The sequence below is a fragment of the Strix uralensis genome, chromosome 29 (assembly GCF_047716275.1).
Source record: "Strix uralensis isolate ZFMK-TIS-50842 chromosome 29, bStrUra1, whole genome shotgun sequence".
Classification (NCBI taxonomy): domain Eukaryota; kingdom Metazoa; phylum Chordata; class Aves; order Strigiformes; family Strigidae; genus Strix; species Strix uralensis.
Window position 1 is genome coordinate 6,081,118 of NC_134000.1, and position 25,591 is coordinate 6,106,708.

The following is a 25,591-nucleotide window of genomic DNA, read 5'->3' on the forward strand; positions in this document are numbered from 1 at the left end:
AGTCATTCATAGATACTTCATATTTTATAAAATACTACGGTATTAAGTTACAGAAAACATAACTGAGGAGCACTAGATGTAGACTTATGTAAGTTAAAAAGAAAACCCAGAGATTATGTTTTGAGATTCTCACAAGACTCAATACACAACAGTTTTCAAATGAAAATTTTCTTCCCTGTCCTCACCCTTTTTTCTAGATACAGAAACAAGGAAGGGTAGGAATAAATTCTTTCACTGTAGACTCATCCTGCAGTGAAACATGCCTTTCAGAAAGTAACTGAGCAATGAGGATCTAAAGCTTTAAGCCTACACAGATTTACTCATCTGGTAAACAGACCACCGAACTCCTTCAAACTGAAGTTTTAGTACTGATCCCTCTGTGTCCAATCCGTCTCTCATAGAAGTCACTAAATGGATTCCCAGCAACTCCAGTGAGCACTGGATCACAGATTATAAGCACTTCCTGCAAAAGTGCATTTTTACTGATCTGGAAAAGATACCACTCTTCTGAGAACTGAGAATGAAATGTAATGTATGCACAGATACACACACTCTACACGTTTCACTCTCATTATTTGCAGAATCAGGAAACCACAGCTCTAGCCAACACAGAGCAAGCCAGCAGAATTGTATTTTCTACTGAGCCTGTTCCGCGTTAATTTGAGTTGGTAGAATGTTGGAGAATAGAATAAAAACCCTGTGCCTACCTTGAGCGCTTTCGCAGCTTTCTTCATCGCTGTTGTCTTGACAGTTATTTTGACTGTCGCACACAAAACTTTTATCAATACAAAGACCATTTTTACAGTGGAATCGGGCAGTAGAGCAAAGCAAGGGATTTGCTGCTGTGAAAAGAGAAAGTAAGATCTTTCATTAGAAATTCTCTTACCCAGGCTGCGAAATAGCCGTTAAGCAATCAACGACAACAGGGCCACAAGGGGTCAATTCGCTGAGTATGTGGGAGTAAGTTGGCCATCAAACCAACCTTGTCTCTCTAAACAGAGAGCGCTCAAATTTCTAATTCATGCAAGATTCATTACAATTAGCAGAGATTTAGTCCACCCACAGTTGTGATAAGCCTTCTGTTCACTTTCCTGAGAGCCCCTATCACGTTCACTGCTCGGTGCTCAGCATTTGCTCACGCTGAAGACATATGGAGGGTAGCACTGCCTACCGTAAACACTGCCTGTTGCATCCCATTACAACAAACTCAGTTTAGCTCAAGTTTCATATTATAAGCCAACAACCCTGGCTGAGAACTGCCAGGCAGTGCTTTATTTACCTGTACTTCTGTCTTTTTCCACCTTCCCCATTCTCCTCACTATTTTGACTTCATACAATGGCAATGTTGACATTTCCTAACTTCTTTTTCAATTTCAACTCCTTTTTAAGGGTAGTATACACATTACAGTAGCACCCAGAAAATCCTTTCATGTAAGGCCCAGTGCGGCACACAGAGCAAAAACAGAACAGTATTTAAGCAGGCTCATTTAGGTGGAGCAGTCTTCTCACCCACGCCAAAGCCAGTAGTAAATATGCCATAAGATGCTATGTCTAGTTTCATTTAAGCTTCAAGCAGTGCAGTTTTCACCACTTCTAGCAGATTACAGCACAGCTTCAATGCATCTCACCATCAAGGAAGTTTCCTTGATATTCATCTTAGTTCTCTCTTTTCTAATTTCATCCCTCTACTCTTAGCTATAGTCCAGCACAGGTAACTACATAATCCCTCCTTGAACAGTGTTTGCACCCTTCATATACAGCCTTATCTTCCAACATAGTCATCACCTAGCTGAGATATGCATAATTTAGCAGTTTTTAATATCTCCTCATAAATCACTCTCTCTGCCCCTTAATCACTTTTGGCACTCTTCTCTGAACTCACGCCAGTTTTTGGTAATGAGGTGACTGAAATGGAATGCAACTTCCCAATTGAAATCCTTAAAAAAGATGTTTAGATGCCTCGCCTGCTTCAAAGTGCCTCTCTGTCACAATAACAAAGGGGATTACAGCTCCCATATACTAACTGGCTTCTCATTTCTTGTTGTTTAAAGTAAGAGTTGCCTTTAAAGATTCTTTAAAAAAAATCCATAAAACTTTAAAGTCTGCCATGCATGTAACCTGCAGTATGTATAACAAACACTCCCAATTCCTCCAGCCCCCCAAAAAGCACGTTTATCATGAACATGCTAAACCTCCTTTGGTCTGACACTGCTGCACACTTGCACAGCACACTGATCTTCCAGGTCACTTCAGGGCCTACAGTGTTATTCCTCTACATACACAGAACAGTGACCAGACACTTGGATATGCTAGAAAATACCAAGTGCGCGCTTAAAGGGCGTAGAGAAATGGGGAGATCAGCAGCTGTAGGTCCTGTTGGAGCTACACCCTACAAGCTCACGGGAAACGATGTCATTCATAACCCACTCCATGAGCTGGTGCGTTTTCAGTTGAGACCTGCCACTTGTCAGTACACCACCTCAAGGATATCCAAAGCACTTTTGTGAAAACTTCTTTCTAGTCCACTTGTTTAAGCATAACCCAAAGGAATTTCCTTTTCCTTCAATCTTCTTTCTCTAGCTTCACTTGCTCCACAAAGGTGCTGTCTCCCTGCCATAGTCCTCCCAGGCCCAAACCAGACTCTCTAGGCCAACAGACAGCACCTGCTGTGGGGGAAAGCACACAAGCAAGAAAGGCAAGTCCTCCAAGAAGCAGACAGTGATAGATCAACCGTAAAGATCACCCCTTTTGTTATCTCTGAAAGCTGGTGTCTGTTGTCCTCCTCCTGACCTCTAAATGTCATTAAAAGGAAACAGTGTGCTCCGACAGGAGAATGCACAAGTATTTGCTGCAAGCTTCCACCTACAGACCCATGCTTTTACCAGCTTCTGATAATAGCAACAGAGCTGCTGGATGGAACGTAACCTCTCCTTACTGCTGTGACATATCCCTGCTAGACTTCCAGATACAAATGGATCCATGCAGCCACACGCAGGGGGTTTAACCCAAGTCAAGGAGCACCTCAGCTGATCTCTCTGCTGCGACTGCCCTGCAAGCTGCTGAACAGCAGCTGAGGCTGGTGCACTGGCAGGCACGTCTGACTCCGAGAAGCTCCTTACGAAAACCTGTTTCATTAAACAACCCTTTATTTGCTTTTTTGTTGTTTGAGAACATGTACAAAGAAAGAAACCTAAATCTCCTGATGAACAAATAAGTTGTATTCTTCAGTGACAAAACCCAGGCAAATAAAAATTAAACCATTTTAAATCATATTTAATATTTGCCCAACTGGAGTTACATCTGAGTACAGAGAACCTGTTCAAAGCAAACATGCAGCTTAAATCTCAATTCAAAGGGGCTTGACATATCAGTCAGGCATTATACACAAAACAAGACTGAGCTGGACCTTAAAAAAAAAAAAAGACTGTCATTTACAAAGTGAAAAGCACAAGGATCATCTGGGTCCTATATGACAGGAAGAATATTTGACTCAGAAACTGAAGGCTAACAAATGCTTCCTTTCTAAGTAGTACTCAGCTGAAAGAAAAAGAAGGAGCCTCCCTCGTGAGCAGGCTCACACTTACTGCAGTTCTCCTCATCGCTGCCGTCGGGACAGTCCTCAAAGCCGTTGCAGCGGAAGCGGCCGATGATGCAGTGGATCCCGCTGGCGCAGGGGAAGAACGTGGCACCACATTTGGATTTGGCTTTCGCTGGGAGAAGACATAGACAGAAGAGGGCAAAGATGAGGGAAATTTTACAAAGGTTAGAGATACTTCTATAGCAGTACAGCTTAGGGCACTCTAGGCAGTGCTGGTGACACTGATATGTGCCTTCCAAGCTCCCTATGGCCTGATTTCAACTGCCTTTTTTGTGAGATTTCACTTGCTTGGGCTGAATTTTTTCCAATTTGTATGATTTCCAGAACGATCGAAACACTCAAACTTAAAACAAGTCAAACGACCTCTCAAACCAGATGTAGATAGCCATGCTTTGGAGTACAAGTTTGTGAATTTGACAAGCAGGTACGCCCTACTGTCCCTTAAGACCTGCGTGAATTTGACCAACTTAGAAGCAGTGGGGGAAAAAAAATTACAATAGAGGGTCATACTTCACAGAAAACAAGAGCACCATTTGCTCCCCAGAACTTTTTCTATCTCCTCCTCCTCCTTTCAACTGGAAATTTCTCTTTGCACGGAAGCCTGCTGTAAATGTCACTGCCCCAGGCCGAAGTCCAGGAGACAGACATCTAAGCAGGTCCTCAGGCAGCAGACAACAACCCTCAGAAGCAAAGTTCTACTGGACTAGTCATAGTCCCCCCCAGCCTGTTTATGTCATGCAGAGTCCACAAACACTAAACAGCAGCCAAAGTCCAGATTTTGTACACCATCAAGCTTCTCTTGCTTGCTCAGAGAAGTCAAACAGTGAAGAGCCCAAGGTAGACAGAGATAATGAACACAGCAGCAAGTTCAGACAATCTGGGATCTGGAGGCAAACTTGGGCAAATACAGGTGTACAAAGAGTAAGGCAACATCTGGAGAAGGAAGGAAGGAATACAGAGATATCAAGCAAGTTAGTGTCTTTGTGACTGTGAGAGTAAGAAACACAAGAGACCTTCATGAAAGTATTTTTCAGGCTACAAAAAATCAAACTCAAAAAAGAAGATGCTATAATTAACACTGCCTTTATTCAGCACAATTTATATAAAATCGGGTGCAAAAGAAACACGAGTGATATGAATTGCTGTACTTTTCTCCATCACCCATTATACAGTTCTTCAGGACAGAAACTGCATCTATACATAGTACCAGCACACTATTCATGTAACACTAAACAATAGCATCAAAACGCGTTTAACAAAAGATCACAGAATCTCACTATGATCTCAAGTACTTCACTTTTTTTACTCCATTGCACAGCAACTCTTCACGGCAAGAAGAGAACACTGCCCTCAGCTAGAACGGTGCAGACACTTCCACCACGATGCTCAAGGCAAGCGCCCTAAGTTAAGTCTTGTGTAGCCTAGAACCAGCTTAGAACAAAGCAACTCCCAAAGCGAGAAACAATTTAATGAGACATGGTTAGATTTTTTTTTCTTTTCCTCCCTTCTGCTTTTTCAAATTAGCACATGACACAACGGAGCACATTACAGGATGCTGAACTCTTCAGAAAGTCTGCTCTGAAGCAAAGCCAGTCTCAGCGGGAAGAGCACGCCGGTAACCTGTTAAAGAGTTTCACCAGACTGCGGGTATCTCTAGGCTGGCTTTATTAACAACTCAGAGTTGGGCCATCACCTCAGTGAGTGGCAGTGGCTAACAAAAAACGTCTTCTGTATATAGGATTCTATATAACATTATGCAATACAAAAGTCTTTGGTGTTTTGCCACGAACTCTTAGCTCTTCATTCTTCACCCGTTTCAAAAGTCCATTTTATTCCACAGCTTCAGCTGATTCTCATCGTTCTGTTCCAATTCTTGCTTCAGTTTCAGGGTCATCTTTCGGGTCATCATCTTCTTCACCTTTCTTCCACTAGTTTTCATCTCGCACAATTCTGAGAAAGACTTCAAGATGGTCTATTAAAAGCTTAGGTAGAGCAAGTAGTTTCTATATACTAAATTCTCTTAATCTAGCAGAACACCTGTGTTTAGTCAATTAAGCATCCTATGTTAAAATTGTCTCTCTAGGATTAGCTTGACTGGGTTTTAAACCAGCCTTGGGTTGGGACTACACAAGTAGCAGGCTAGGAACACTTTTCAGGCCTGTTGAGCAGCATTCCGGTTGCCTTACAAGATAGCTAAGTCCTGACCACATTTCATCAGGCCTTAAAATCTATTTCAAATAAACCAGAGGTTATATTTAAAATTCTTCTACATAACTGCAGGAAGGTGTGTGTGTGGTGCAACGTGAACACACGGTAATCCCACGCACAGCCCGCTGATGGGAGAACACCAGAGGAGGAACCAGCTCCATAACTTGCAGGCCCTTTGAGTAAATGTACTCCTACACCAAATCTACAAGATGCGCTTGCAACTCCCAGGTTTTGGGATGTGACAGATCTGGAGATCACAGCAACAGGCAGTGGTTTTATGTAGCCACATAGCACATCAATACGCCAACCTACAGAGTTTTATAAGGCCAGGACAAGGTCAGGGACAACCTGACAAAGAGAGTGTATGAAATAAGGACAAACAGCTTCAGCATTAGTTTGGAAGGAATCGTCTCTTCGAGAGTTAAAAACAAAGTGCAGCTGTAGCAAACCCTTCTTCCATCACTCAGCAGAGTGCTTATAAACTGTTTTAAACCACAGCTACAGTAACTCTTACTTGATTTAGTGTCCTCCAAAAGCAAATTCCTGCAGTTCCTCTCCTACATGTTTTTCTTTATTATATCAGTAGCTTTCAATTAGAATTATGAAGTGTAAAATAGGATGTATCACTGAATTTCACATATTCAACTACCACTTTTTCTGAAGAGTATCCAAGGTCCACTTAAGGGGAAAAATAGCGAACCGTTACTTTGTAGAAAAACAGGTGATAAATTACCCTGAAGTAGCTGCCCTGCTTAGCACCACCGACAATGGAAAACCCTCAGCCAAGACATCTGAGCCCCCGCAATTCTTCAAAACACAACTTGTGTTGGAGTCTTGAGGCAGACTGATCTCAGCTAAGTAATTCAGTAACCACAAGGTTTGAGGCAGTACCATACCCCCAGTCTTTAAACAAAAGCAGCAAAACAAACACCTCCGCAACAGATTCCCAGACTGTCAGGGAAGCAAGCAGCCTGTATTAGCATTTGACCAATATTTAGCACCCTAACCAGCCAGCCAAGCTGCTGCGGGGAGCGCACGCTAATAACACATGTATGTGGAGAGGTGCCCAATGCTTCACATACTATGTTTTCGTCGTTGTTTTTCTTTTTCTAAAAGCTAACATCTTTTTGAAACCATACAGTGCATTTACATTCCCCAGACCAAATGACTGCCTCTGGACAGCTTCCTTTTTTAGAGATGTATTTTAAGCCAGAAGAGTTCCAAGAAGAGGAGAGGGAGAAGAAATAAGAGAAGTGGAAATCAACTGTGGTTTTGCCCCTGTTAACATTTACTGGATCACACTTCTTCAAGCAGATTTACTTCAGTCATTTGGGGGCTGAATTCAGAGGCTATCAACTTTCTGGCAAATCATATTCAGAGATGCCCTTTGCCATCTCTGAAAAATCCCACCAAATTAAGGCTTCAAAATGATTTGATTCTAAAATTTCTCATAGGGATTATCTCTTACTCCTACAGCCTTACGCTTCCAGACTTCAGACTGAGAACCATGAAAACCTGAGCCTCTGGCCCTCTGAAGAGCAGAAGCCGTGTGCCTGCACGCTCCTGACCAGAGCTAGAAGTGGTGGCGAATGCTGCAAGAGCTCTGTTTCAGGTACGACAGACACACGTCAAAGCAGCCTCGGCTGTCCTGGCCCCTAAGGCGAGGAGGATCAAAGCACATCTGGTGCATTACCTTGAGCTACCGCAGTAAAGCCATAAGCAATATTTAATGTTTGACCACATCTGGAGGAAAAAGGTGCTGGAATGACCAGGAACAAAGTCAAGTTTCTGGAAAATGCAACTCTGTCTTCCATCCAAAGCATCCCGATACCCCATCAAAAAGAGGGACAAACCATTCAGGACAATGATTTAATGGAGGTATTACTCAGACACCTCCATTACACTATATAACGTTTTGTTCAACGTCTTCTCCCCAGACCTTTTCCTATCTCCTCCTCTTGAAACAGCAGCCAGAGAACAAGAAAATTTTGTTTTAGAATAACTGTTTATTGAAAGAGCACATACTAGTAACCACAGACCAAAAAACAAACATGAAACTAAACACCTTCAAATTATCTCTAGGTTTTCCTTTTACATAGTTAACCGATGTTTATTTTTTTTTTTTTTAAACTTGAGGAAAGGAAAAAACAACAAACAAAACCCAAATGCAAGTCTCCATATTTGCAACGGGCATGGATATACACACAAACCAATCCCAGTTCAAACTTACATTTACACTGTACACCTCGGGAAGATAAGAGCATTTCAAACACCATAACGAGTCACTAGTCACACAGCTAGCCGTTTACTAGACACAAGTCTCACTCCCAAATTCCAGACACAAAATGCATTTCTCATATGCTATGCATAAATGCACGAAAAATGAGAAACAAGTAATGGCTTAGTCCAAGCCACGTCTCCTGACTCTGGAGAACTCCACTGGGGAATTTCGGCTTTATTTTTAATTTAATATCCTTCTTGTCCTCTGGCACGGTTTTCCTGAGGTTTTCAAGCATGTGTTGTTTGGTCATTGCTTATAAAGTTCCTATGGAAAGCACAATCATTTCTTCCTGAGCAGAAATGCACCTGCCCGTTCTGCAGCGATCTCTGGAGATACCCTTAGCGTGAAGGGGCTTATCCATTTTCTCCAGGTCTTCAGCCCCTCACAAGTAACAGATCTGTGTACCAGGATCACGCCTGCCTGCAGCAGATTCAAGTCACGTGCTGCGCTATTCACAGCACTCCTCTGCAATTCCATCTCCTATTACATCACTGCTATGAAAAAGGCTTTCTTCTCGTTTCTCATCATTGTGTCTTCTACTGCACGGGTCTTAAGTTTTCAGGCAGAACTGTATGTGAAAAGCTTTACGTTTATTTAACAGCAGCTATCTGTTTGGCTCCTTCAGTGACTTCAGCCGTGATAAGCTTTCAAGGACAGCGTTATCTTTGCAATCTATATCCTTCTGTTACACTTGGCTGAAATGGGCTCAGGGTAATCAAAATTCCTGGGATATCAGGAAATGACAAAAGATAAGTGAAAAAGGACACAGACACACGTGGATCATCTGACCTTGTTTAGCCTTGGTGTTATAACCAGCTAAAGGAAAGGGAAGGGAGAAGTTAGTTGTTTTTAAAAGAACTGGCGAGTCCTCCTGAGCCCGGGTCTCCAGAACCTAAGGAACTGAGACACCACACATTGGAGGGGAAGGGGTAAGGACTGCCAGACACCCTCAAAATACAGCAAGAAATCACACAACAACTTACAAAACTGTGCTTAAAGAAAGGCTACTCAAGTAGCAGATCCAGTCTCAATCCACTTGCAGAAATACAGCAAGTACAAAAACCACCCCAAATAAACTGACATTCAACCAATTTGTGAACCTACGGCAGAAAAGGATCAATTCATTCCAGTTCCACTCTTCATTTTTTACCTAGTCATGGCAGAAGCAATCCAGGAATGAAACGTTATCGTGAATCTGTACTTACATTACACAAAAGGGAATTGATATGGTGTTTAGAAAGAGGTGTCAGTGGACCACCATGCACTGGAGGAGCCTCCTTGACTCCATCAGCCATGGGAAGAAACTGCTCTTCACTAAAATATTCTTCTCATCTCTTCAAATTCAAACGCGAAGCAAGTGGTGAAGATGGTGGCAGAGAACTGCTGGCCACAGTATAAGCTTGCCACACATTCCCTCCAGGTTGATTTGCTTAAGTTGAAGAAAACTATTTTGGCAGTTGTATGTGTGAGTGTGTGAAGTAGCTCCTTATGCTATGCAGAAACCAATCCTCCCACCCCCTTCTTTTAAAGCTCTAAAAAAAATAGTAACTTCCCATCAGGACCAGTTGTACATTCCACTGAAGATGTGACAGTTTGCAGGCATGGCTCTACAGCATTAACAGAAAAACATCTTGCTATCTTTAGGGTACTAAGTGTGAAACAGCACTATTTTTCAAAAAGTGTAATCCATTTTATTATTTCTCAGCAGAGATGAACAACAGCAGGAGAAAAAAAAAATCAGATTTGGCATATACTCTGTAAAACCTTATACTGTATATAGATACCCCCTTGTATAAAAGCAATTCTGAAACTCTTGACTTGGTTACAAGGACTTAAAACCTGACTAGAGGGTTACAGTAGATCATCTGTGATGGGCAGGTGATTTTTCCTTCCATAGAGAGAGTAGCAAAGATATCAAACGCCTTCTATAAATATCAGCAAGTAAAGTGCAGTTGTGGACTACAGACTTGAAGAACACAGCCAGGACAAGACAGCATGGTCCAACTTCTTGGAAGAAAATTTATCATGTGTAAGTGTAAGCAGATACCGACCTCTTGTTTAGATGTCACAGTAAAATTTTAGAGCTGTGCCCCGCCATGACACAATGCTTAAAGAGAAGACATTATGTGTTTATAAGAGGTTGAGTTTCTCTTACAGAAGCCAGTACAGTCTTGCTAATGAAACTTCAGGGAAGAAACTCTGAATCGTTACCGTTGAGCCAGCTAGTCCCCACCTCCAGCATTTCACGCCTGCACTGCTTATTGCAGCAACAGATGCCAAGAGAGCACACAACAGGCACCCCACATGATGCCGCCACTAGGACAAGCATATCTATTTTGAAATATTTCTCAGTTACTTTGCAATCTGGAGTGAGGGAAATGGGATGTAGCAGATCCAACAGCAGACATTTTGTGAAAATCTGCAGCTAGAAGTAAACTGCACAGGATTCCAGCACCAGCATCTCTGAACTCAAATTGTTGCCTTAGAACCCCTCCAGGTAGCAATCATGCAGAATAATTTTATGCTGCTTCACACCCACACGTCGCAATCCAACAACAGATGATGATTTATTCAGCTAATCAAAACTTGATTACTTGCATGCGACAAGAGCAACTCTCCAGACAGAAAGTGTTGTGTGCAGATGCTGCATTATTGCAGAGCCACAGGTATTTTCCTGACGTTGATAATGAACCATCTTAAACTTCTCGGCTGTTGTTCATTTATTTTGAGAGATGCCCCAGCCACATCAGACAGCACTGTAAATCCAGGCTCTCCTGATGCCTGGCGAGGCGCAGCATTTCAGCAAAGTTAAAGGCTTTTCAACTTGTCCCTGCTCTTTGAAAAACAGGTTTTAACCTCAAAATACAAAGAAGAGAAGGATCGATTTTACGATAGTGTGTAACACAGCAGGATGGCACCAGGACACGACCCCCTTTCACCCCAAGAACTGATGTAAATCATAACCCAGTTAATGCTACCAGTTATTTAGGACCCTACAGTATTCTCAGTTCAGTTCCCAGTGGGAAAACCACCATTACCTGCAGTCATTCAGCTGTCTCAGCCCAGAAGGCAAACGCATCATTTGTTGGCTCACAGAGCTCTTCAACAGGGCTGTCTTGCACAATGACACAGAGAAGTTTCACTTCCTCGGCTTGCTTTTTCCTCTCTAGAAAAAAAGCTAGCACTTGAGTACTATTCCCAGTATAAAATCCACCCAACAGTCTACTATGCCAGAAGTTCTCCAATTCAAGACAAAACAACTATTTAATTGATCTAAAACAGGCAACTGCAGAGCATTCACAGCACCTACAAAAAGCCCTTAGGTCACTCTTAGCTTTGTGCCCTGTTTAACCAAGCACGCAGGTGAAAGAGTTGCTAGGCATAAACTGCTAATGTAAACTCAGAGAAAGTGAGCCTAGAAAGTACTCTATTTTAAAGGCAACAAGTTTAATTTTTTTTTTTTGAAGTAGCAAAATTAGCGCCCTAGGAACATCAGAGGTTGCCTCCAACATAGTAAACTATCACCCACTCATGTGGACAATATTTACACTATAGCTTACAGTAAGAGAGAAAGGACACTGATAAAGTAAAAAAGCCAGCGGAGTCTGCTGCCACGAAGAGTAAACTGCTTCCTTTGAAAAGGGGGAAAAGAGAAAGCACTTCAGAGTTGGACTACTATGGGTCAGTGGCCTTTACTTCTTGCCAGACAGTAGGGCCTTAAAGGAATCTTTCATGGTCTAGAAGTCTATGTTTCAGCCCTTCAAAATCATCACAAAGCAGATGAGATGTCAGAAGAGAGCACCGACAAAAAAGCTTGGTTTTCAGACAGTCAGTAAAGCAGTGTCTCACTACAAGAAGTATATTAGAAGTTACTCCTCATTAAACAACCTGAGCAATAATATCATACAAAAGGACAAATTCTAAATCAGCTGGCTAATGATCCCTCACCCCATCCTGGGCTACTAGCTACCTGATCTTTTTATTGCAGTTGTGCCACTGATTCCATCCGACTGCTAAACCTGTCCGATTCCAAGCTCTCCAATTCAGCTATTTACTGAACCCCATCTAGGAGGCCATCAAGAGGATTAAGTAATTAGCACCACAAACCCTCTTGATCTCCCTGAGTAAAAAGCTATCAAACGTAAGTAGCTATTGCACTTGCCCTTACTCATGTGTGAATTTCTGTAATTGAGCTTCAAATGAAACATTCACCATGGTCACTTCATTATAAATCTTATTATAACTACTAAGTATTTGGTTGCTTAATCACGAGTGAAAACAAGAGTTAATTCCAGTTTGATATTCAAAGTTTGAGAGCCATCTGAGTATGCGACAAAGATCAGCAGCTGGCTTACAGCATCTTCCCAATTAATGCAAATGCTCATTTCATGCACTGTTTAATATTCAGCTTTGCTTAAGAATTCTGATGTTTGTCACCTACCTGCAAGAAATATTCCAGGTCAACCTGGATAAGAGGAAGCAGCAAGAAAAACAGAAGGAGGCTCAAAAGCCCTCAGGAATAGAAGTCCCGAGGTCTTCCATGGGTATCCGTACAACTACTACAACACATACAACTACTTCCATAGAGGAATTCCTAGCTTTCTGCTATGTAGTCTAGTTATTTAGAGGAAGAAAAAAGGTGTTAATTTCATTAGCCTTTTACACAAATTACTACTGGATTACAAATAAGAACAGGACTGCTAAAGATTGGGTTTGCGCAGGTTGTTTGTACAACACCTGGCAGCCTGGCATCCCAGCACATGACAACGCTTACTCCATTAACATAAATACACAAAATCTACTCTGACTGCAGCTTTTCATTGCTGTGATCCTTCCAGGGTGCAAGCTCTGGCAGAATGCTTCTCTTCCTTAGTTCTGGCCCTGCTGTTAGATTTTCTCCTTCCATGTATTAACCCCCACTGCCATAAGTAGTCAATAAAAAAATAAATTACCTACTTAAAGGTTTCCTTACAGACTTGTGCTTTCTCCACAGACATTTAAAATGCACTAGATGGAGATGTAGTGCAAGGTAGGGCACCACAAAGGTAGACTGTTAGTCCCATTTATAGAGAGTTAAATTCCCAGATCATACTCTCAAAAAACCCCACACTTCCACCATTTCACATAGATTTCAGCAGGAACACAGAGTTTTAAAGTATCCAAGTTGCTATTTTAATGTACTGCTTTTACATTTATCTCTCTGCCTTTATCTTGTTCCTTGTGCCCGTATCACCTTCCTTCATGCTCGTGGGGGATCACAAAGCACATTAAATCAGTCAGTGTTTGACAGCTAGCTCACTTATTTGTATCAACCATTTAGCTGTCTTTGGACACATCAATCTTGAGCAGAGGCTGGTGACCATCTCCAAAAGTGCACACAGACCCATGTTCACAGCCACCTAAGACTGCTGAGTAAGACCAGCCACGCCACGGCCATCCACACGTCCCAAAGTAGCAGATATAGATTTGGTGAACCAAAGAGGACAACCTCAGCTCTGATACTTTTGAATGGTGTTAGAACTGTAAGATAAAAATCCTCCAATGTGACAAAGTGATTTTGATGCTGGAGTTCCCTGTTTTGGTGGTTGTTGTTTCGTGGTTTGTTTTTTTCCAGTGACAGGTTGCTGTATCACTTACTTGCAGGTATTCATTACTCATTTATTTTTTCCAAAATGTGGTGAGCTTTGATACAACACACATTTCACAGCTATTTAGCTCATACTACTATAAGCTGTTAGCTAGCAGGAGAGAATCCAAACATCAGAAACCAGCACTGGAAGCTCCTCCAAGCTAGAAGTGCACCTGGCTAGCAGCAACAGACTGCAGCAGATGAGAGAACTTCACCTTTATACACGATGGCGTGGTTTAAAAAATTGTTGCAGGATCTTAATCCCAGGAATCTGAATTTGTCTCTTGAAAATACCACCCTACCCCCCACCATCTATAGCATTAGCCTTAGTTAACACCAGGTTTTAACTGACATTTTAAGAACCATTTTGGGGGGCCACTGATATATTAAACAATTCAAAGTTAGTAATCTTCACCGATGGGTAGGATTAGTCCTACCTGGGCTCTTGGCCCACTGCTGTATTTCTAGGAAATCTCAGCTGGTTTAGACAATCCCTTCTGAACTGGGCAGACATTTCTTATTAACAAAACGCTGCACGTAATTCTTCAGTGCACTGAGCTCTGCTTGTTGAGCCTAAAGCCTAGTATTTAAAAGGAGAGCAGCCAGAGTTATTTTGTGCCCTTTGTTCCTCTACATGAAAGCCATTCATTAGTCTGACTCTGCTGAGTGGCTAAACCCAAGCAAAATATCTTCAGCTGTAGTAATTGTACTATCATAATAAGCAGTCATTAAATAGCTTATAGAGATTGCAGAGCTCATTGTCTCTACAAGACCTTTTCCCTCTGTCTTTTAAAGTGGCTACTAGATCTGGTTACTTAGTAGTGTGGAAGTCATGAATTTGCTCTCACAACAAAGCGTAAGGGAAGGCAAGGACAAACATCTAAATTCAGAGTGTCACCACAATGATTTGGGTTGATAGTAATGACCATTTATTAGTAAATTTTGTCCATGCCTCCATTTTAATTTTAGGACTTAAAGGGAAAAGCATGGGTACATAATGTGCCTTAATAGAATTCCAGCTCGTGATCTTCCTGTAGAGCAGGCTCAAAGCTCCACGTCGAGGGCAAACTCCATGAATTATTTTTTTTCTTTTTAAAGCAGCGAACAGCAACAAATCTGAAGGCCTTCCTCTGAAATCTACCCCACGTCAAAGAGGGCAGGACAAGGCAGTCTGACAGTCCTCATCTGAGACTCCCAGGTGTGTGACATGGGTTTGAAGCTGGTGCAGTCCCCACTCAGTCCTCCTCCTCCTTCCTGCTCTGGGCTGCACTGGGCAGCGAAGGAGTTCTTGCACTCAAGAGCTTTTCCAATGACAGAACAACTTCCTCAGCCATGACTTTGGTTTCAGCGGGCTTTTTCTTTTTTAGATAATTTCCACCCCTCTGATGCTGTGCAGCTTTTAATGCATGCAGTTCTTCAAAAGCTACCTCTTGTGTAGAAACTGGGTGTAATTAAGTCAGTCAAAAAGCACCTGAAGCACCAGTCTGAAGATGAAAACCTAACCAACCCACCTTTGTTCAGTGAGAGTTTCACTTTCCAGACTGAAAGGTTTTAGAGCACAGGAAAAGATTCTTCACATGATCTAGGAAACCCAGGCTGCTAATTGCAGAATGTGGGTTTCATTTAGCATTCTTGTGAAAAGCCTCTTTATATCTCATCCACAACTGCGTGTAGCTGTTTGTTAACACCACTGTCCCGCAGACTCCGTTCCTCATCGTGCAGAGCAGTAAAACCTGTTGCAAGTGAACACCAGAGGGAGCAGTAAACATTTGTCTGATAGGTAGTTTTTAAATTGGACATGGAACAATAAGGTATGGGAAACCCTGGGGAAACTTAAAAATGGTTATCATGGGCTGTGTTTTCAAACTACAATCTATTGCTAATGAGTTTAACTCCCCACCAGTGCAGGGCCAACGAAGAGTAAGAGCAAGCGTGCAGATACAAACGCTTTGAATGATGCAAGTTTAGTTGTGCCACATCTCCCATCCCCTCACTCCACCTCCTGATGACACCAGAAGATTTATAAAGTCTTCTGAGACTATAAAGCATTTCTACAAAATGCTGTGTGCATTTAAATAGATTGCATGGAACTGAAAATATATCCAACGTAGAAAAGATAGACACAGAATGGAACGTGAAAAAAATAGAGCATTTTTATTATATATAAACACACAGTTCAAACTCTACAGGGTAAAACCAAGAACATGGTTAAGAAACACATCAGAGAAGATGAAATTAAGGATTAATATGCCAACATATCAGTAATGAACAAGTAATTACAGCACTATCTCAAATCTTATTCTACTAACCTGCCAAAGGCAGTTAAAAATGCTTGAAAAAGCAACAGTAGAAGCATGGTTACAACCATAAAAACACAGACCAGAAAACACTCCCACCACACATCAATAAAAGCCCCGCCGCCAACACTTTTTTAAGGAATAGAACATAAAAAGAAAATTTTAAGTTTTCTCAGGCCTTCATCTGCACTACAGCAGGCAGCCTACCAGATCTAAGAGTTCCTAGGGTATCTGTCACCATGACATGGCTTCAGCATGGGTTCCGAGGGCTTCAGTTCCCTGTTACAGGAACAGAAGGGGTCTTACCAGATCTGCTAGACCCCCAAATTAAACTGGTTTCTCAGATTGCCCAAATACAAGTCACAGCGTTCAGGGCTGTGAGAGTTAGCCTGCTGGTGTGGGACTCCAGAAGAGCTTGGGTCACCACACCACGTTGAGTGCAACCCTGGATCGTAGACATTATAACCCAGCAGTTCTGACTGCAGGGGGTTCCCTGCAAGCACAAGTGTCTCAGGCAAGAGATGAAGCTGCCCTGTAGCAGAAGCCTGCTGGCGGGTGGCTTCAGTACCTGCCTGGGGAATGCTAGTTAAAATTGACCACTCTCATGCAGCACTTCATTTAATGAAGACACTCCCCCCATGGAGAATAAAGACTGACTTTTACTCATAAAGACTCTGTCTGAAGGACAATCAGAGCAAGGTCTGATGATGATGGATTGCTGGTGATGAAGTTTTTACTATCGCAGTTCCAGATGTTCCTGCAGAGGCCAGCTCTTGCTAGCCAGTGCAGAAGTGTGTTGGCAGCACACTCCTACAAGCACGGATGATGCCCTGTTGCTCAGACCTCTACACACTCCAATCACACAGCATTGACTCAAAAACCTCCTTCACCTTTACGTTTGCATTGAATGAGCAACAGTGGCAACTGGAAATAAAAACACGTGCGAGACAGAAGTTCCTAACGTGAGAACACACCGCCCCGAGGCTATCCTCGCACAGGACCTTTTTTCTAGCCCACAGTCGACACTCTTTAGCCCTTACAGCTAGTCACTGTATTCACTGTGTGCCACTATTCGCTCATAGCTGAACACACAAACTTGGCATGTAAGAAATGGCTCTCAGAAGAGCGATGAAGGAAAATCTAGACTTTTGGGTATTTGGTACGTCTCTAATTCTGGCTGCTGTCATGCCAGGCACTTAGCAGGGATGATGTGCCATGCTCTGAATCTGTACCATCTGCTGCTCGTTAGCTGACAAAGGGAGCAACATGCCATCTCTCCACTAGCTGTTGCTCATTAGCTGACAAAAGCCATTTTCAGTGTTCACATTGTTCTTTCTGTAATAATCTAATACAAAGATGTACAAAGAGCAAAGAAAAGAGGAAACAGATGACAGAGTAAATTAGGAGCTTGACTAAGAACATTAGTGTACTCTTAAATCTCAAGGAGAGAATCCTTTCAACAGCAGGATAGAGGTCTTGGCCCCAAAGGAACATGTCAGCAGGTAGGTATAAAGCTAATCCATTTAACTCAAAATGTTTTGAAACGTGCAAGCACACATTTCTAGGCTCCTTCCATTCAGATTCTTTATTTTGTGCCATTTTGGATCTTCTGTGTCTGGTAACAGAGAACAGTGGCTGACAGCGTGCAGCTCCCGCCTCGACCAGTGCAGGCATTATGCCTGGTATGCAACCAGAGCAGGATTTAGGAGCTACACAATCAACACCTATAGGGCTCCACAGGGAAGCCCTGTTGGTAAAGATTCTTCATTTGTCAAGAGGAGCCTCAGCTTCCGTTATAAATCATCTACACAGCTAAAAAAGCAGTAGTAGTAGTAGTTAAAAGCCCACTAACATTTAAAAGAAACCTGTATGACAGAGACTGGACTACGCAGGCTGATGAGCAATCCAACAGAAGAGAACCAGCAGAGTCAGGGGGAATGAACTACAAAAGGGTTCTCCATTTTGGGAGATGCACTGATGATACCTGATTACTCAAACTATACAGTACTGGAAATACTGAGAAAACATTTACACTGCTACGGTCAATTCATTATTTTCAAGCTCAATTAGTGGCTTGGAGAAAAAGCCAAAGAGATACTGAGCTTCAAGGAGAAGCAGTTCTTATTTATGTCAGTAAGAAGTCACTGTCTCAGCTTATTCCCTCCCTCTTATGCCTTTTCTCAACCCTCCTCCCCACATAAAACTGGGTAAAATTTTTCTGTCATCACATGGCCCTGACAGAAGGCAGGAGTATGAGAAATGTTCTGTGCACTGAACAGCAGAGACAGCTGGCATGGGAAGTGTTAAACCGATCACGGTCAGGGCCCAGAGGAAGCAAGGAAGATGACAGATGGTATGGATTCTGGCAAGTGTGGAAGATGAAGAAAAAGCCCACAAGCAAAGTGACATGGTTAACAGAGATGGTCCTGCAAAGCAGGAGACAGAAAAGGGACAAAAGGACAGAGGAAAGGGGTAAGACATGAATGGACAAGGTGCTGATGATTCTGCTTTGCATCTTACGTCCTCCCCACGCCCAGACCAGCACTTCGCACTTGCTGGCTGCAGAAAATGAGAATCAGACCATGAGTTGTAAGTTTTCCTGTATGAAGGGGGACAGACAGGATGAGATGCTATAGCGATGGAATTGATAAAATATTGCTGGACATTCACATTCAACCATAAGGCAATCCAAAGGAGAGGGGAAGACTTTGCGCATAACCACACACGTCTGCATGAAACTTCCTCAGTGGGCATGCCAGAACACAGCATCCTTGTCTTCACAATACACAGTACCACATGAATCCTGTAACCAAACTCCTGTTCCCACACAAACACTTTAAAGCAAGGTAAAGCTTTTCAATGGGAACTAGTTAGTCAATGAGGAATCATAGACAAAGCAGCTTAAAGCACAGCTCGGAGTAGTAATACACTGGGAGCTCAGCCATCTCATGCTGCTCCTATGGCTTTGTCTTCACTATCAACAGCTCAGCTAACACAAAGCAGCATCACAGAAGAAAACAAAGGACTCCAATTTTGCTGCAAGGTAAGTTTTAGTAAGTATAGCCCTGTTCTGTTAAGAGGAAGGTAACAAAACCTAGCCTAAAGCAATTAAAAAAATAAAAGTTTTATACATAAAATGATTAAAAAAATTATAAAGTTTTATACTTGTATCTATACACACACACACACTCCAACCCCTGTGATGCTAGAATGACACTTTCAAGCACGGCTGTCCTCCCTGGAGTTGCCTGACACAAGTAACACAACACACACTGGTACAATGACACAACCAGAGGTGATGCCCACACACATTTTGAATGTCAACTGTTCTTACTTTTCAGCTGCTGTTTCCGCAGTGAAGAACAACAATTCCTGGGCTCCTACATTCCCCTCTCACACTCACCAAGGCCAGAGGATCTGAATGTTAATCGCACTGCACATCTTTAAAAATTGTTTGATTCAGCTTCTATCTCATCACTGGAAACTGATCATGTACTAGGAAAAATAATTTTCCCAGTGGGTATATTCAAACCCGGGAACAGGTGCCCACTGGGGCTGTGGACTCTCCATCCCTGGAATGTACAAAACTTGACCAGGCAAGGCCCTGAGCAACCCTGATCCAAGTTAGTCCTGCTCTGAACAGGCAGCTGGACCAAATGACCTGCTGAGTCCTCTCCAGCCTAAAGTAACCTAGGAGCCTATCTTTACAGACTGACACAAGCTGGAGGGGGGAGACCTTCTCAGACAAGACATTAGGGCTGTCTTTCAACACCTTAACTCTGAGCTAGGAACTCCTCTAACAGCAGATTCAGGCTGTATAAGCCCATCCAAATTTTGACTATTTTCTGATGTAAAAGACTGGTCGGTAACACTAACAGTACACTGTAAGAATAGGACCATTTTCAAAATTCATCAAAAGAGCAAAGCAAACTTTTTTAGCTATACACACTGTATGCATATACAAGTGACAGAATTGTCCCTCTGAAGCTATCAGCAGGGCTAGGTGCTTAGCAGGACTCAGAAGGGGATGTTTCCTGGGTTAGAAGGATCATCTATCCTTGAGACAGTAAGCCAACTTCCTCAATTCAGACATAAGCCAACAACTAACAACGCAAAACCTTCCCAGCCTCCTTACTAATGCTGTAATTCTCTCTCCCAGTGATGCCTGTCCCACTCCGTGTCTCCGTGTCTCTGCACTGACTGTAGCCACACAGGCATATTCAGCATCCCCCACGCCGTGGCTGGGTCATTAGACATACTTCTCATGGCAGCACACACAGAGTTAAAAGCTGCCTACTAAAATGGAGGGGATGGTGATGCAGAGCAGGCAGCTCGAAGCTCTCTGGATGCATTACAGAACCTTGTTTGCATGAATAATAATTTTTTGTTTGGAGATTCAAATAAGCACTATCTCCATTCTGTGTTGGTTTATCTGACCTGTTAACAGCAGGCCAGCACAGGATATGAATCCTCGCTGTCCCTGTTGTCTCTTTTCCATGCTAATTTTACATTTATGAAGGTGATCAGTTAGCAGATAGATCTATGGGAAGAAGAAAGAACAGTCTAATTATCTCCATTAATTTGGGCAGGATCAAAAGGATGCTCATCCAGAAAACTGTCAGTCAAAGGGGCTGGAAGGATTTAAATAAAAACACCCAGCAAAGGACAATTCTGCCGAAACTTAAATTCATAGCTGCAGCATAGCCCAGGTCAGTGAGGTTTGAGTCTCTCATGACAGTTCATGAAAGGTGTTCTTGTCATTTTGCAGCTATTTATATTTTATTATCAGTTACTATGTTCGTTACTGTCTGAAATTCACGAGATCCAACTGATTTTGGTAAGGAAATTTTTGAACAGAGTCACAAAGTGTATTTTCCTGTTATTGATTCATGGGCAAATACCCAGCCCAGTCTTCATTAAGTAAATCTTCATTAAGGTTAATGAAAAATCTTCATTAAGATTTTCTAATTGTACCACGTGAAACAAAATTCATGCAAGGCAGAGGATGACAACATTCTTAGAGACAGAAAATCTCCCAGTTTATATCCTATAAATGCAGAGAAGTGCCATCATTCAGCTTGTTTTAAGAAGCAGAAAGAGCACACCAAAAGTCATGCTAGCAGCACATTCAGGAGCCAGGTAAGGAGGAACCTGAGAGTCCCACAGCTGTTGTCATCAGGAACATCTCACCGAAAGGTACAGGTTGAACTTCGGACATTTTTTATTCTTGCCAAAGTTCCCACTAACACAGATGCTGCTAGGGTTTAACCAGACACGCATGACTATGATCAGTCCTTACAACGGGTCCATTCTTTCCTGAGATGTTAAAATCTAAGGAAGAAAAAAAAAAATTAACCTGCCTTCAACACTGCAAGACAAGCCTGATGCTTTATAAAGACTGCAAAGCATCAGATATCTATACTTTTAATGCCTTAGAAAGGAAGAAAAGCTCACTGGCTTGAAGCAGAACAACGTACGGAGATTTCCACAGCACACTAAAGTCCCTTTATTTTAAAAGGAATGGATAACCGGGGTTGAAGAGGCATCAAGTTAAAAAAAGCAAGAGCATGTAACAAAACATGGTATTTCTAGTCAGTTAATTTGGACAAAGCTTTTCTTTCTTCCTTTCGTTCCATAAGGGAAGCTAATGATGTCTTGGAAGTGTCCTGGGAAAGGTAAGCTAATTTGGTTTAACGAAAACCTCCATGAAGTATATATGTAAAGGCGCAACATTTGTTAGATGGAAAGCAGTAACTTCTCAGGAATTTCTCAGTTGTTCTAGAATTTGAGAGTTTTTTCACTCCCAACTGGATTTCAAATCATAGTGTTATGCTGCAGTGTAACCCTGCTGTGTGGGTAAAACATGTAGGATAGAAAGTTTCATGCTTAACTAATGGCTGAATAACATTAACTAAAGCTTAATTAATGCGAAGAAAAAGATGAAATCACAGAGAAGAACCAGATCAGACTTTTTGTAGCTCTCTAGAACTGGGACTTCTGTAGGGAGGATTAAAACATGTAAACATCAGTAGCCAATTCATTTGGTCTATTTTCCAGAAAGTTAATATTAAGTTTCAAAGGGTTGAGAATTACATTTTGACAGGAGAGAACGAAAACAGCAGGATACAGTCAACAATTCTGAAATGAAAGGGACTAGTCTTGATGTAGTGGAGGTCAACTCATAGTACCAGGCCAGCGTGCTGAAGCAGTATATGCAGGGTCCCTAAAAAGCAGAGCACCACTCTTCCACTGACAGAGTAAGTCAAGTCTGTCTCAAGTTATCCATCCATGAACGGGGGTTTAGGTACCTGCTACCAAGTGCTGTACTAAAACTGGACAATTTGAAGAACATTAAAGATCTGAAATAGCAAGACAAGCTGTACATTTTTTCTAACAATAGCTAAATTAAGAAACTGGCTGTAACTTTGTTACTTACCTAAAACACACCACAGAACACACCAGTAACACCACCTAGCCAAGCCCTGGGATATTAAGCATGTTAAGGTCACAGCAGGGGTCACTTACGGCATTCCTTCTCGTCACTGTCATCGAAGCAGTCCGGCAGCCCGTCGCACTGCCAGGCCCCTGGGATACACCGCCCATTACTGCACATGAAGTTCCCAGGAATGTTGCATTCGTTTGTGAAGTTATTCCCAGGCAACAGTTGGCTCTCTGCGACAAACAAAAAAGAGGAAAGTTCACAGGGGATTTTAAAAAAGGCAGCAAAAGCAGGCACCGAGCAAGCTGTTTACCAGTAATTGAATGAAGAGGAGATAAATGGATCTTGACGCTGGTTATTTTGTCACTATCCTACCAGCATCCTGAGCATGGTACTTGGCAGAGCTTTCTTCTTCCTAAATTATCATTTCACCTGTTCTCCATTCACACTCCCCATTCTACAGATTTCTTTCTTGCCATTTTCTTTCTAGGAACATACATGCAGCCTTCTATGTATCCTAAGGTCAAAGCAAAGTTTGTTTTAAAAAAAATTTAAAAATCTCTCCTTCACAGGGTCGGTCTAAACACAAGTAAAATAAATGAGACCAAAGAACTCCGCTCCTACTCCCATGCTTTTGTCAGATCAGTACTTAGCTTGCAGAGTATTTTGGTTTTGTTGTTGTTACCCAAGGGCTAGGAACTAGGTGACACATTGACTAATTCATACTAGGTTTTCAATTAAGTTTTAAATATAGTGCTGCTGATCAAAGTTATAATTGAGCTTCTTGGTGTTAATACAGTCCCCTGGCATGTATCTGTCCACAGGCTAGTACGGCAGTTAGCACGCTAAGAGCCTGCCAAGTGGAGCAGGATACTGGAGATCAAGAGAACAGTACAAGAGGGAAACCTAGAGATTTGCCTTCGAGGTTAAACACAGCTCTAGTCAGTCATTTTAATCTACTGAGTTTCCCACTTTGTGCATTGTTTTTGGATGCAGATATCACAGAAACACAAACTTCAGTGAAGGAAGATAATGACACTCAATGGCTTTAATAAGCACCAAAATGGCAGGTCGTGTTGTTGAGCTGGGGGGAAGCTGCAAGACAGGCAGCAGATGACAGAAAGAATATCCTTCCCCTCATCTTCCTCTGTCATGTTCCAGACTAGTCCCAGGCAACACGCACTTGACCAGGCAAAACCAGAAACACAAACCTTTCCACGTAAGGGTGGAGGTGTCACAAAAATACGCCCCCCACCTGCCCACATATCTTCATGGTTCAAAACCAGGAAGAACAAATTAAGCCGATGCGCAGCTTAATCATTTACCTATTTTGAGGACAATCGCATGCTTTTTGGAACCCAGGGGAGTGGCAGGCAGCTCCCTCCGTTGCCCACCTTACACCAGCTCGCTTGCTGCTCCAGTTGGAGCCCAACTCCTTCCCCTCTGCGGGAAGGCCCGAGCTCCAGGGGCGTGGAGAAGCACAGGACGGCGAGGGCCCCACTCTGCAGCGTGGCACGGGGCACAGAGCTGCCAGGATCAGCCAGTTCAGGGAAGACCCTTTCCTAGCTCATTTCTGCAGTCCCAGGGAGGAACCTGCTCCATACATGTTCTCCATCTTTGGAGAACTCAGCTGCCAAAACAACGAGCCTCTAAGCATGAGGCTTTCCAGAAACTCCTGAATCAGCCCAGCGCAGATGATTCCCTTCCTCCCTTGCAATATAGCAAAATGCTCCATCCCTGACAGGCAAAACTGCTAAGTTTTACATCCCTGTTTCAAATGACACATGATAGGAATGCTTCAGGGAAGTATTTTTTTTATGCCTGTGTCTGCCCCAAACAATGCATTTCCTCTCAAATGTCATTTCTTGCAAACAGCTGACTCTGCTGGGGATGTTTTAAGAATCTGCCAGCACAGAGCAGATACCTTAATGGCAATTTGCCCTGAGCTGTTAAAAGAAAATGTAGTTCAGAAAAAGGTGGAAATAAGGTCTTCTGACGCAGATGTGGCAGTCTCAGCCACTGGCCACACACCCAGAGCCACCTGTAACTCTGCTGCTGTAGCCTCTTAAAGAACAAAAATGACAGCCAGCAAAAAGCAAGCCCAGGCTTCGGAGCTGACAATTTGAGGCTTTTTGCTTTTAGCAGTTTCATTCAAACCTCAGTTTGATTCCCTGCATCACTGCTCTTCTGATCAAGAAAGAATGGGTTTGCTCCCTACACTGTGATGGGAAAAGGCTACAACCTAGAGCACACCGGCAGACGCTGAGCTCCAGCCCGCTCAGGCAGGGCCTTCACTGCTCCCAGCAGCTCCCGGGGAAACGCTGCACCCAGCTCTGCTTGGTGCCCAACTCCCTAAATCTGAATCAGCAATGGGAGCAGTTTGTCCTTGGCTAGTCCTGCCATGAAACACCCAACAGCTACGGTGTTGTCAATAACCAGCCCCAGGCTGGTGCAGCATCACTGCTGAGTTCTACAGCTCTATGTTCAACCACCAAAGGGTTTTTTGTTGTTGGCTTGGGGGGTTTTTCTTACCCTTTTTTTTTTTTTTTCCCCCTCCTTAAACTAGCAATTGAACACATTCGGATTAGTCTTCTATCATTGACCTGTACCTGGTAAGTAATCACCAAACCAAATCACCACTCTCAAACAGCTACAGTGGGTGAAACCGTCACTGTTACACAACCTCCTATTAGCAAACAACTCCCGGTGCACTAATAACACCTCTGCCTGCAACTGGAGAAAATCTACCACAGTATTACAAAACTACGGCATGCGGTCACCAGATCGAGATATGAAAGAGATGAGACACCCGGGTATTCTTTGCAATGTTCTATATATTCAGTGCAAACATTCTATTCCATGCACAGGCAATATGCCACGTTCTCAAGTTTGCTATAAAGCATCCAAGAGCTTCAACAGCAGAACCTAACTCCCTTTTTCCACACTCCCCCCCAAAAATAGCTTTCAGGTCAGTATGGTACCACTGGAAGACATTCCTGGTAGTTGTCATAACTTTTATTAGAGAAAATTTACAAGTTTTCAAATATTACAAAACTGAAATGTCCTGGTTAAGAATAAATCTCTGATGTAAACCAGAGTTATTTCAAGCTTAACAGGAGAACTAGGCATCACCGAGGCT

The 25,591-nt window shown here is 42.6% G+C and overlaps 1 protein-coding gene across 4 annotated transcripts in view; it reads right to left on the reverse strand.

Annotated features, from left to right (window-relative positions):
• The window catches only part of LDLRAD3 (low density lipoprotein receptor class A domain containing 3), a 117,691-nt gene that overhangs the window by 57,205 nt on the left and 34,895 nt on the right, over positions 1 to 25,591 (reverse strand). For 2 of the 4 annotated variants that reach the window (XM_074852539.1, XM_074852541.1), the window contains exons 2-4: positions 22,539 to 22,685; positions 3,585 to 3,710; positions 708 to 842 (exon numbers count right to left, since the gene is read on the reverse strand). In XM_074852539.1, coding sequence (XP_074708640.1) covers positions 708 to 842; positions 3,585 to 3,710; positions 22,539 to 22,685 — 408 coding nt within the window. The remainder of the gene's footprint in view (positions 1 to 707; positions 843 to 3,584; positions 3,711 to 22,538; positions 22,686 to 25,591) is intronic. The other 2 variants (XM_074852540.1, XM_074852542.1) reach the window with 2 other exon arrangements.